Consider the following 12,902-nt stretch of genomic DNA (forward strand, 5'->3'; position numbering starts at 1 on the left):
TTGACCCCAGGCACCTCAATTTTGCAAAAGCCATGGACGGAGGGCTCTGGGATCAAGCATGCTTCTTTCGATGACAATTTCACTTATTTCATGTTACTTTGTCTTTTCATGGTTTAGGATTATCGTTTCTTAGTGAAAAACTTTTCAGTTCTCAGTGATTTCCACTACCAATCACCTCTATCAAAGGGGCTAGGTCACGGTATTTTAGGTAATTCTATTTATTTTCGTTAATTAACAGCTCTAACCTTCAAATTGGCAGCACAAAAGTCTTTTATTGGCAAAATTACGGCCACATAACAAACAAGGTTGATTTTAATTTTGAGAATTGTAAATGACACTTTCAGACAAATTGAAATAAACTTGATAAATGTCGGGCCGACGTTTTTCAAGTTTACCCGAACGCAATCCGTTTTAATCTTCTCGAATTTTGCCCATCCATGCCTCTTTTTGGCCTTTGTATTTCTTTTGAGTTCCTCTGCAGTTTAAAGCAGTAAGTGTGATATTTTGTTATTTGTATGACCAGTTGGTCAGTGCCAAAATTGCCTAAAATCGCGTGACATGGCCCCTTTAATAGTCCTTCTTTTCTCTTTGGGACAATCGTCAGGGGGAACTTCTCAGTGACTTCCATTATAAATCACCTCTTTTAATAGTTCTTCTTTTCTCTCCCACTACTGAAAGGAACTGCAGTTTGTCATAATGCAGTGCATACAACACTGTTGTCTTTGTTTCCGTCATTCAAAAGTTTTTGACACGCCTCACAATCAGTTTGTTTATCTGACATATATCTATCCTTTTCCCTTTGCCTTTTATCATTTCTTTTTATTGCCTCTTCTTCCAACAAATTTTGATCAGTTGATTCTGTGTTAATGTCAATATCAGATTCAGATTTTCTTCTTGTTATTAAAGAGTCGTCGAAACTATTTCTTCGAGGCGTATTCTCACTTACCCACCTATCGTGAATAAATCTTTTATTTGCAAGTCTCTTGTCTGTGTAATTCAATTTTTCCCTTGCGATTTCTTTGTCAGCGTTACTACCCTTTGAACTTAGTTCTGTGCAGCCTATGTCTGAGCCCGCAACTTTGTGTTCAGCTAACTCGTCCCCAAAATGTCTGCGCATGTAGTTTTCTTCTGTGACGTCACCCCGTGGAACACACGCTAACAACCTCTGTTGCGATGGTGAAGACTTTCCACTGCGAAGCAATTTCTGTCGTTTTGATTGTTTATTGTCCCTTAATTTATGCAATGGCTTTTCTTCCTGCTTTTCGTCGTCGTTATGCAGCTTTGGTGCCTTTACTCTTCCATTATTTAAAGTCTTCCTGACAAAAATGCACATAATTAGATCACTTGAAAATAGAAATCAGGTTAGAAATAAGAGTAACCAGAGGCTTCTGAACTGGGGGGTTTAACTCGTTGGATGTGCAGGTGGGGAACTGCTACTTTCAAAGACCTTTCTATATGTGGTGATCAGCTTGACTTTCTCGTTTACAAGCAAAACTCAAAAGAGAACTGTTGTTGATATAAACGAATGGTAACCAGTGGAATTTTGACCACACACTTGAACTTTTAATGATATTACTTTTGACCAATTTTCACGTCTTTAGCACCTAGAGTGTTTATTTCGTATTCGAAGGCTGGTCTGAATTCTGTAGTTTAGGAAAAATTGTTCAGTGCACAAGTTAATGCTGTTAGACGATTATAACTGTCTAATCAAAAGACAACATGAACACCATTCTCGAAAGTTGACCACTTCAGCAAAAATTCGGAAAACGAAAACTAGTCGTGTACAAGTTTCCGACCGGAAAGAGCCCGACATGTTCCGAACTCTTATTAGATCTAGACGCCAACCTCGTTCTCAAGGCCCAGCAATGAAGTTAATTATACCTGGGAATCAGTTTGTTTTAGACGCTTTGACAAAAATTGACGTGGAATGCTTAGTTTGGTAAATAAAAGATGACACTAAAATGTCTAAGTGACAAGAAAAATATACTGTGCTATATATTATTGTACCCACCCTGAACACGCTTCGCCTTTTCTGTTTAATTTCTCGTATCCTTGTGGTACATTGGTTTCTCTCAAGTCTCCCCAACTTCGGCTGTTCTGTATGCGCCTGAGTAGTTGGTCTTGTGTCATGCGCAGTGATTCCTTTGTGGAAAGCAACTCTTTTTTAAGGTTCTTGATCAGCTTCTCCATCTGCAAGAATAGAAAAATATTGATAAAACTTAATTCAAATGCTCCCAAATGTATCAATTCACAAAGTCGTGCCATTTTGTCAAAAGCTGTGGCGAATTTACGTCTCGTAGAGAAGTTTACCTCATGCTTTTTGATGTTGTCACCATTTTTTCCCAAGCACAATACAGAGGCAGGTCCGCTGGAATCAGAAGACGTGTGATGCTTTTCTACTGCGTCCTCGGCACTGAAACAAACAAATAGTTGTATTATTTTTGGTACTAAGGAGAGTGTAAATGTAATTTGTAAATGTAATTTATTTACCCACGTGACACAGAAGAGCTCAGGAGCTCGTTAAGACGTGTACGTACATCAAGGACGAATTGGAATTTGGAGTGTTGGTTTTTGTGGAGGGAGGAAAACCGGAGAACCCGGAGAAAAACCCTCGGAGCAAGGACGAGAACCAACAACAAACTCAACCCGCATATGGTACCGGGCCGGAATCGAACCCGGGCCACATTGGTGGGAGGCGAGCGCTCTCACCACTGCGCCATCCGTGCTCCCCATCCGTGGTTTAGGTTGTTACTGATTTTTGTAGAAATATAATCATTTGGCGATTTGGAAATTATGAAAGGTTACCATTTTTAGTTGGGTGCGAAGGGTTCTAGAGGGAAAATTACTAAAGACGAAGCCTTAAGACAACTGAGTAGAAGATGAGGAGCTTTTACTCCATCGATAAACATGATTTTCCAAAATGACATCTGCCACTACAGTGAGCGTCCAAAACTCTGATTTCGTTTCTTTATTTTACCAATCATAATCTAAAGTCTACAATGCGTGCGTTTGGGGAAAACGGAAGGGGAATTAACGTGGCCTTTCAAAAAGGGTCCGGGGAGAATAATGTATTACATGTATTGAGAAAAACTGGGGAAACAAGGATGCGGTCGCGATAGCAGGGCTTTGCTTGTGACTATAGATGCTTTGCGCTTTCTGTCACATTGTTAGTTTGAGAAGAGAGTAAAGCTGAGAGTAAGTTAAGAGGATGTCAAATATTCCGAAAAATGTGTTATGTAAATATTGAATATTAGAGCGGTTTTTACTTGAGTGTCGAAAGTAAATTGCGTTTGCTTTGGTTTTGCATTACTATGCTTAGTGATTGGCTTAAAAATCTCGCGACACTTTCTCAGCCAATCAGAACTAAAACCAAAACCAATCGTGACTCGCTCGTGCACGTTTTCCCGCGCTTCGTGCCAGCTACATGTATTTGCTTCGAGTTTTGATTGGTTCACTGGGTTGTCTGGGTCCTTTGTGATTGGCCAGAGTAATTACTCTGGTTTTGGTTTTACGACACTCAATTGAAAACTGCTCTAAAGACAGTGACAAGGTCTTCATTACCTACTACCAGCAATCTCTTCCCCCTCGTTGTCAGCGTTGTCATTCACCCCGACATACGCATGCCCAGACTTCTTTTCTTTCTCCTTGCTCAAACTCGACAAGCTCAAACTTGGGTTCACATGCCTGCGCACGTTTCTGTGGGGTCGAAAGAGAATGATATACACCTTGGGTCCGTAAAGGCAGCCCAGTAGAACAAACGCGATTAAAGAAACGCTAACACACAAAATCAACGGCTTTTGATCGTATTCTTCTTCCATGTAATACACAGCCAGGAAGGCGAGCCATACTATACACGATGCGTACATTGCGAAGGCGATGTACTTCGCTTCGTTGAAATTGCTGGGGATTTTTCGCGTTTTGAACGCGTAAACAGTGCACATGGAAATCAAGAGGAAATTGTATACTTGCGAGAGTCCAAAGTCTAAATCTGAAGTCGAACAATCCAGGTACACCGTGGAGATTTCTGGGTAATAAAGTTCCGCTCGGGGCGTGCGTAAGAGCACGAGCATTGACAGGAGTAGAATCTGCACTGAGACCACGCCCACGACGAGAATGAGCTGCGAAAATGGTAGGATTAATATGGGCCTTCGTGCTAGGTTCTTGCGATTGAAAATTCTGGAGATTCTGTTCGTCTTAATAAACAGAGAGGCATAGCAGATCGTAAAGGCGACACCGTACCCAAAGAATCTCACGATGCACGTCACATCTCGCGGCTTCAACACCGTTACAAATGTCGTGCTAAAGGCCATCAGTATGCCAATTAACAGAAGATGCGAGAGCTCTCGACCACACGCCTTCACTAACGGCGTCTTGTCAAATTTGATCAGCACAGAGATTACAAACACCGTAGCAATCACTCCTAGTCCCGCAAAAGCGGCGGCTGGCGCGGAAAACTTCCAGTTCTCTCCAAAGTACGTTATATCGATTTTTGCGCATGCGCGTCCGTCAGGCGTTGGTATGTATCCCAGAGGGCATTGCTCGCAGATACTGTCGTTCACTATGAAATGATTTCCGTTACACAGATTACAAGTCCAACAACAGGACTCTTTTCCAGCTACCGGCACTTTAACTTCTTTGTTCTTACAAACTGGTTGACAAGACGAAGACACTCCTTTAAATACTGGCATTACACTCAGTTGAAGCTTTAAATCTGCATCCCATTCGCCAATTTTAACAGTTTTGTAATTATTTCCCTGCTTTGTGAACATTAAAACGTCGAAATGCCCGTCCACGTCACCGTCTTTGTTGAAATGAACACGATTTCCGCTCGCTCCTACAAAGGAAACATTTCTGATCTGTTCCAGAAGCTCTTTTCCCGATACATTACGCATGCGTTCACAATCATTATTCGCCGGGCACCGTTCCTTGAGAATAGCATCTAGCGCATGCGCAAACACGTAGACCGCATCCATGGCACTCGCGACGCGATTATCTACCGGACTGTTTTGAAACGTAAGGTTTAACCCGCTGCATTCACCATCTACTTCTTTACTTATTGAGCAATTAAAATGTCGCTCCCAGAACTCTTTAAACCACGGGTTTTGGGTGTTATTTTTAGGCTTCAATTGGTAAAAATGGTCTTTAAAAGCAGTCAATTCCACAGCCTTGGGTGACACCGTGATTGTGTTGAGTGCTACATCTTCCAATCCCTTCAACCACAACATGTTTCCCCAGGCGTCCGTTCCTAACCACTGGAATGTCCCGGATGCTCCTTTGTCCTTTGCAGCTTGCAGCAGATTTCGGATCTGCCGTTCTTGACTGCTAAAAACCACGACACTTTTCGCATCGGGTTCTTGAAGGAGTTTGTCAATGATTATTGCAAATGTGCCGGGTGGACTTGATAGTTCAATTTTCTCCGCTGCTGCAAGGCATATACCTAAAAGTAAAAGAACTGGTGTTATAAAATCAAGATTGAAACACCGTTAGTTTTTTTCTTATCAGGGTGTTTTTCAAAAGACAGTCAAAAGTACCCCAGTATTTGTTCGCTTTGCTAAGCTCTTAGATCTTTAATCAACCAATCAGCAGCAAAATCAAAACGTTTTCCCGCGCTTGGCACAACTGAATGTATGTTTGTATGTCAAATTCTGTGGATTGGTACAGCGCTTTTTCTACGATTTTTTCCTAAATGACATAAGATGATACAAGACAAACTTGACTATACCTGCTTTTTTGGCTTCCTCTTTCACCGCTTGAAAGCCAAGCGTGCCGTAAGAGTCACCACTGTAGACAACCGAGATGTACGTCCAGTTCATTGCCTTAGCAATATCTACCAGCGCCTTGGCTTGATACAGATCATGTGGAACAGTACGCGAAAAGAACTCAAATCTTGTCTTATCACTCAGTTCATAGCTCGTGGAATCAAAGCTCACTTGTGGAATCTGAAACAACCGAAACAGATGCGCAACTTGGGCCGAGATGGAGCTGAAGGATGGCCCGATGACGCCCGCCACTACGGGATCTCCCGAGGGATGTTGTTCCCTAGATGATACTCTGTCTTTCACAAAGTGCAACGCCCGGTCGAGCGCTATTGTTTCACTGGAGCAAGTGTCGTACACTTCAAGTCCGAGGGAAACATTTCGCAAAATCGATTTGTTGTTGTTTATTTTATCCACGGCAAAGAGCATGGCTTCTAGTCTCTGGATGCCCACTCTCTCATTTAAATCTCCACATTGAACAAGATCTTCGGAGTCATGGTTGTGAATTGGTACCAGGCCTCCAATAACAATACCACCGTTCACCAACAAGGGGCCATCTTGACACGTCACGTGGTTTAAGTGTGTTGCTATGGCGATGAAAATTAAGCTAATCATTGTACTTCGTTGTTGGGTAACCTAGTGTTGAAATTAATATGTTAATTTGCTATGAAAGATGTGCTTTTCTATTTAATCACAAAAGAGATGAGGTATGTTATGATCTATGTTAAGTAATATTTTTTGCAGCGTTACAAAATACATTTAAATCTAAGTAAACATTAAAATAATAGGTTATCAATGTAGAAAAACAACAAGTAGGAAACAACAAGCCAAAACGAAACAATAATGGTTAACATTGGAGAAGATGGAGACGGATAACGAAAGGCGAACTTGACTAAAAAAAGAATAAAACATTTGCCATTTCGGCAATACGAAGTCTCTTTTGCAGCCGGGATGTCACGCGACGCTTCCCCAAAAAGAGGTGGGAGTGTTGTGTGACATCCAAAAAAGGCTGTGAGGAAGACAATACGTGGCCGATCTTTTGGTCATTTTCTGGTTATCGAAAAAAGGAAAAAAGGAAGTTTCTGTTTCGATTGCATTTTTCAATTTCCAAAAAAGTTTACAATGAAAATGTAAGAATTCATTGTTTAACGTGAAAAACAAAAACAAAGTGGCGAGTTCCTTTTTCATTTTCCAATCGGTATTAAAGATTTGTGATTACAAAACGCATGTTTTTCTTTTGTTTTTGAATATGTTTCATCTTTTCAGTCTATGACTTGTGATTCTGCAGACGATAAACCTTTCTCTCTCTTTGCCTCTCTATAACAAAAAATTAAGGACCCGATCGCCTCAGAAAAAAAAACTTAGATTTTCAGTCAAACTATCCCAATGAAAGAGCAAAAATTTGTGAAAGAAGTAAGGAAAATTTTGGCTGATTTTAGCCTTAAAATATGTGAAGTTTGGATTGAATGCCAGTCCCATCAATAACATTTGATATTTGTAGGAATCTAAAATGGTATTCAAATATGGATCATGCGAAAAATACCAAATTCTAGCCAGGAATATTTGTAACAAAAATTAAAAAGGATTAACTTTTTCACTCTCTTAGAAACTGACGAAGTTTGAAGATATTCGATTGAATTGATCCGTCTTTGTTACATGTCACAAAATTTTCATTTTTATTTTATCGTATTTTTTCTTTTTAAGCCAGCGCCAAATCTTTTATTATGATATTAAAATATCTTTGGCACTTTATCTCTTTACATGTAAATTGCAAATATAATTTCATTATATTTTAAATGGCGGTATGTTAATCTGGATATTACCTTTCTATCTAAATAGGTACTTTTGTTGGTATAATTTTATTAGTATAGCTATCGAGAAAATTCGGCGTTTTTAACAAAATTAAATGTTTGTGGTCGATAGCCAATGATGATCAAGATAAGATAATTGTATTAAAACAATTACAACCAAAACTGAGTTTAACTAAAGTTAAATTCAAATTCACATCATGAATAAGGTCGGAGAGACTTTGAAAAAATAAACAATTTTTTTAGAGCTGATTCCCTCTAAAATATCATCACTCAGTAGACGAGGGGACAGAAAAACTGTCGCTCCTGCGTGGGTTTTTGTCGGCTCGATATTTTGATATAGCAAAACGGCTCACAACTACGTAATATTGAAAGAAATAGATTACAATTAGTAAAAAAGAATTGATCCGATTTCAAGATAGAAATTGAAAAGGTTACACTGAATTCCTTATAGATTTCGGCTAGATCAGTAAGCAAAAAAAAATTAAACAAAAAATAGCAGGCACTTTGTTACTCATAATCAACTTAAAAATGCCAATAGCAAAGCATCAGTCAAATTCAGGCTTCATGGGTCAATACATGTGATTTGGCCTTTTTTGAGAACGAAGGTCAAGTAGCATAGAAACATCTCTCACGGTACTATTGCCTTGGTACAAGATTTAAGCCGATATAAACTACTATAGTTAAATAACCAATAGAAGACTTACGTCCCAGTATGTGGCCTCAAACTTTAAAAATGGACCTTCGCCCAAATTAGATTCGTTCGGCGCACGAAATTATTGAGTTCAGTATCGGTGAAAAATTTCAATTTCCTGCTGATTAGACTCCGACAGCGCTTAACGCAAAAGGACAAGAACTAGACAAAACTAACTTGTAAAGACAAAAAGAACAATTCAATCTTACATTTGTTTTGGACGGAAAGCTCTGTTGTTGCTAGCGACCGAATAACTCCCTTCTAATTTAATGATATCAGCAATACCGGAGTTTTTAATCATGATCGTTCTTGCTTGAAATTTCTATGCCCTTCGCAGGAGTTTCTTATGTTTAGTAGTATGGTGTCTGCCGCTTAAAATGTCCCTTGTAAAATTGCTAGATTACCGACTAAATTTACTTTTCAAACTGCAATTTTTAATCACCGCCAAATTCTGTTGGCGCAACTTCCAAATTAGTGTACACAAAATGTGAAGTTCATAGAAGAAGCTAGAAATTAAATATACTAGTACTTTTAAAATCACCCTGCTAAGCAGAAAATTTCGGAATTTGATGTTAGGCTAGAGATAGAAGTAAAATTTCACCTGAAGTGTGTCTCCCATGGAAGTTTCGTGCGTTCTCATCAATGCGGTTAAAATTATGCCTCACGAAACCTCGAATATTGATTTTCTGTTTCATTAGCATGAATATATTTAATATTTTGATTGTTTGACATAGTTGACATAGTTAAAGTGCCAATTTATCAGGATATTGTAAATTGAAATTGAAAATTTGCAATGGTTTATATCGATTTTGTCGCTTAACCAACAGACAAAGTCTGTGCTCAACAAAGAAAAACCGCTAAAACAAAATAGTAAGAGCCCTATTTTTTCAAAACACAATTTCAATAACGATCATTGTACAAAGTTGTTTTGCAGTACTAGCTAGCTGAGTATATTGAAATGAAACACAAGCTTGATTAGCCACGCGTTTAATTTATTATCCAATGTTTTGATTCAAAACACGGAAAATAAGTAGAATCGAATTATGTTTATATTATAAAAAAGATGCTGAAAATTGCATGTACACGAAAAATTGTTACGCCAACAAACGTTTTATATTTAAAAGTGAAGATTAAACAAAAGCAAGCATTTAACATACTTAAGGAAGACTCATTAACTTGGCACAAAAAAAAAATGAATCTACAAATCTAAATATTTTTAAGTACCTGTGTTTTCGAAGTTACCGCGCGCGAACACTGATAAAAAGCAACCGGCCGAGTTATTTTCCACTTGTGCTTTCGGTTTCGGGACGGAATTCGTAAATGGTTTCTTTGAGTTCGCGGTTAACCGCCCGACATCCTTCTGCACAAACTTGCGGTGAAGAGTCTTGTTGTAATTGTAAAATTGCAAAATAGATCGGAAAATTGTAGCGGTTGGAAGAGATGAGCTACAAACTAGCAAGTATTTGTCTTATAATGGCGAACTTTTCAGAGTGTTGCGTGCTTGGAGCTGTGACAAAAGATTAACCCACACCGCGTGAAAACAGTCAACAATTCGATCTGCGGTTTTCTTGTGACAGTTTTTTTCTCCAATAAAATCCCTCCCTTTGACACAAAAAGCGCTTTTATTTATTCACCCTTTGAAGTTCTTTAATTTGGTATTCCGTTTATCGCTTGTAAACTTCCTATGACTTAAGTGGCATTCCTTAGTAAAGAAGTTAGGACGTAAAACATTGGAAAACACTGGCGTTTATATTGTAATTTATTCAATTCTTGCCTTATTCGTCCCCAGTCGACTCGTGGTTTTACAGAGACGAGCGAGGTGGGAGCGCAAAGGGTGACGGGAATTCGACAACGACAATAGCGGCAACAAAAAGGGAGAGTGGTTTTACATTCATTCGTTTTGAAATGAGTGGCAGGTTTTACTTTCTTTCTTCTTCCTAATACCGAAAGAGTGAATTGACAATTAAAGTTCCTCTTGTAACCAGGAAGAGAAAGATCATTTTTCAAGGCGTGCAAAAACTCATGAAAAGGGAAGTTTGTCCACATGTTGAAATGCATTGTAGAATTTTTATGGTTAAAATTTATGAAGTTCAGTTTTAAATACAAGTTTCTGTCGCATATAAGCGGTTAGTTACTTAAGAAAAATCTGTTTTTATTTTCGAATTTTCTTTGTGAAGGTAATACAATGTGACTCACAGCTTCAGCCGTCCAGTCTGTTTATATTATGACGCAAAAAGGCCTATTTTTGGTTGTATGTAGGCGAAAGTTATAAAATTCAATTTAATTCTGGTATGAATCGATATGACAAAAAGAAAAAAAATATCCCATTCTTAATAACCTCCAGTACCTTAGCTCATGTAAAATAAAAGGCAGCTCGAAATTTGTGTTAGGAAAATATTCTTTAAAGATGTCGAAAGCTAAGTGAATAAAATATTCGTAAGCATTTTTCTTGAAGCAGAGGTTAAAAATTATAAGCTTTAATGTTTTCTTTCTTATTCAATTGTGGAAAGCTGTTTTATCAAAACAAGAAACTAAATCATTTCCGAGGGTCTTGGTACAGCTTTTTTCTAGTGTTGTGTATAGTTCTGTTCATGACGCACGTTCGAAATTGTTATCCGGAAATTCTAATAACAATCTGCACGTGTGCCATGTTGTCATTTTCATTCCATTTTGCCCTTAAATGTTCGATGCTGGGGACAAATTTGAATTTAGACTTAATCTGTTTACTTTTGACTTGCAAAACATAACAAATTGTGACCGAAGCACGCAAGAAAGAAATTTCGCGAAAATAAGCAAAATTAGAAAAAAAAAATGATAAATTTTAACGTTGAATTAACATTAATGTTGTTTTGGGTTAACCCAACTTTGTTCATATTTAAATCAAAATTTTCGTTTTGATGCCATCGCAGTAGGGATGCGTAACCATGGAGAATTCTTTATTGCTTAAAATTGTACTATAAAAGTTTTTTGTACGATTTGAATATTAAGTGAATAACTGAGTTATTTTGGAATTTTAAAAAAATCCTTTAGATTTGAAAATGTCCAGTGTGGTAAAAAAAATAAAAATATATATTTACTTAAAAAATTGTATGCTTGTTTTAATTCTTCGCTTTATGTTTTGGTAGTGTGATCCACGCCCAAACATTCAATATGGCTCTTAATTACTGACAAATAAGTTATTTCCAAAAAGGTTTGCCTGCTTCAAGTGACCTCAACATTGCGGTTTTTAAAGTGACAATGAAACAATTTTTCCTCCCATTCTTGTTAAAATTCCCCTTTTTTTCTCGTAATATGATCACGAGTACTGCCTATCAGTGATTCGAAACAAATTGGTTGTTTCGACTGACTATCAACTTTGTCTACTCAATAAATAGTGAGTCGTTAGCATCTAAGCGATAAGAGAAGAACTAACCTCTACTGATGTTCTGCCCTTCAAATCTGTCTGCAAAATGGAGTAATGATCTCTTAAACGCCGTGTGATAACGTTGAGGACGATAAACGCGGACGAAAGTTCCTCTGGCGTATAAATTTTCCGGCCAACTCTATTATTGTACGAGTTCTTACTCGGCCACAACAAAGCACAACGGTATCAATTCGTTTGGCACGCGCAAAGCAGGCCCGATTAATTCTTCGCTCCTTTCAAAACTTGTTTACGTTATAAAAATGTTTGAGCACGTTGTGGTTTCGTCAATGAGCTTTTGTTGTACAACTTGTTCATCGACTTAGCATCTCATTTGCTTTCAAATGTGGTCTTTGTACACGCAGTAAACATATCAAGCTGGATCATTTGTACTGGTTCGCGAAGAAAGCCTTTTGTTGCTGAGAGGAATTAATTTACTGAGTCTACGAGGAAGCCACTTGTTGCAATATAGCCACACTAAGTTTTGAGCGACGAGAAAATACCGTAAGATGTAGTCGAGTTTCAAATTCGTTCAGTCGTCTTGATGTCGCTCGTAGCTCAGTGAGCCATGTGGTTCGCGGTCTTTCTGGATATGGGATTTAGCATATCATTGTTTTGAGGGCGCCGATATCGTGCAGGTGAGTTTTATAACTGGCAGGTGGGGGAAACTGATGAATTAATCATTTGTGACATTATCTTGATCTCAAGCGACTTGTAAACAATGATATCCTTTGATGCGTAGCCACCAAAAGCGAACGCGAGTAATTTTTGCGCCGCAAGTCGCTCGCGTCGGTGTGAAACGACGACAGCACCCATTCGACCGAGTCATAACTTTGTAATTTCGCTTTTATTCAAAAACAGAGAAAAATTAATGGAGCGTTTCCTAGACATCCCACAGTTAGCTAGCAGGGTGCTGTATGAGAATGAAAAAAGGGAAATAATAGTGGGCGTTTTTAGCAAACCAAAACGAGAGTATGACAAATAAAAACTGATAAAGAATATATATTATGTTTACGTAGCTCGCAAAATTTCCCGCTCTTTATGTTATAAATTAAAACTACCACGAATCTTGAACGCCTACAAATGATCATATTTCCTCTACTATAGTATCAAATTTCCGTCTCATTTTGCCTAACTGACGTTTAAACTAAACTTAACTGACAAGCCTTTCTGTATGACAGCGGCATCTGCGCACGAAAGCTACAGCCCCCTCATGCGTGTTTCACCGATGACGCGTTAACCAG

At 38.4% G+C, this 12,902-nt stretch overlaps 1 protein-coding gene across 3 annotated transcripts; it reads right to left on the reverse strand.

Moving 5' to 3' along the window:
- Nucleotides 1-671: 671 nt before the first annotated feature.
- On the reverse strand, nucleotides 672-12,611 carry LOC144646064 (metabotropic glutamate receptor 3-like). Of its 3 annotated transcripts, none has more exons than XM_078505590.1 (6): nucleotides 11,671-12,611; nucleotides 5,723-6,392; nucleotides 3,562-5,437; nucleotides 2,311-2,413; nucleotides 2,012-2,190; nucleotides 672-1,316 (listed from the first exon to the last, which is right to left on the reverse strand). In XM_078505590.1, exons 2-6 carry the CDS (start codon nucleotides 6,369-6,371, stop codon nucleotides 692-694), a joined length of 3,432 nt encoding a protein of 1,143 aa, XP_078361716.1. In that variant the 5' UTR covers nucleotides 6,372-6,392; nucleotides 11,671-12,611; the 3' UTR covers nucleotides 672-691. The 3 variants fall into 3 exon arrangements, with proteins under 3 accessions (XP_078361716.1, XP_078361715.1, XP_078361717.1); XM_078505589.1 differs by lacking the exon at nucleotides 11,671-12,611 and adding an exon at nucleotides 8,860-8,941; XM_078505591.1 differs by lacking the exon at nucleotides 11,671-12,611 and adding an exon at nucleotides 8,860-8,941 and having other exon boundaries at nucleotides 1,173-1,312.
- Between the last annotated feature and the right edge of the window lie 291 nt (nucleotides 12,612-12,902).

This window comes from Oculina patagonica, chromosome 3, assembly GCF_052425735.1.
Source record: "Oculina patagonica isolate OP01 chromosome 3, crgOcupat, whole genome shotgun sequence".
NCBI classification, from domain to species: Eukaryota; Metazoa; Cnidaria; class Anthozoa; order Scleractinia; family Oculinidae; genus Oculina; species Oculina patagonica.

What these genes read in the sequence shown, in the direction of transcription:
- LOC144646064 (XM_078505589.1), bottom strand. Translation starts at nt 8,898, where the DNA reads ATGAGAACGCACGAAACTTCCATGGGAGACACACTTCAG. An exon ending in CCATGGGAGACACACTTCAG is followed by an intron (nt 6,393 to 8,859) that starts GTGAAATTTTAC and finishes TTTCAACACTAG; the next exon opens with GTTACCCAACAACGAAGTAC. An exon ending in GAAGAGATTGCTGGTAGTAG is followed by an intron (nt 2,414 to 3,561) that starts GTAATGAAGACC and finishes TGTTTGTTTCAG; the next exon opens with TGCCGAGGACGCAGTAGAAA.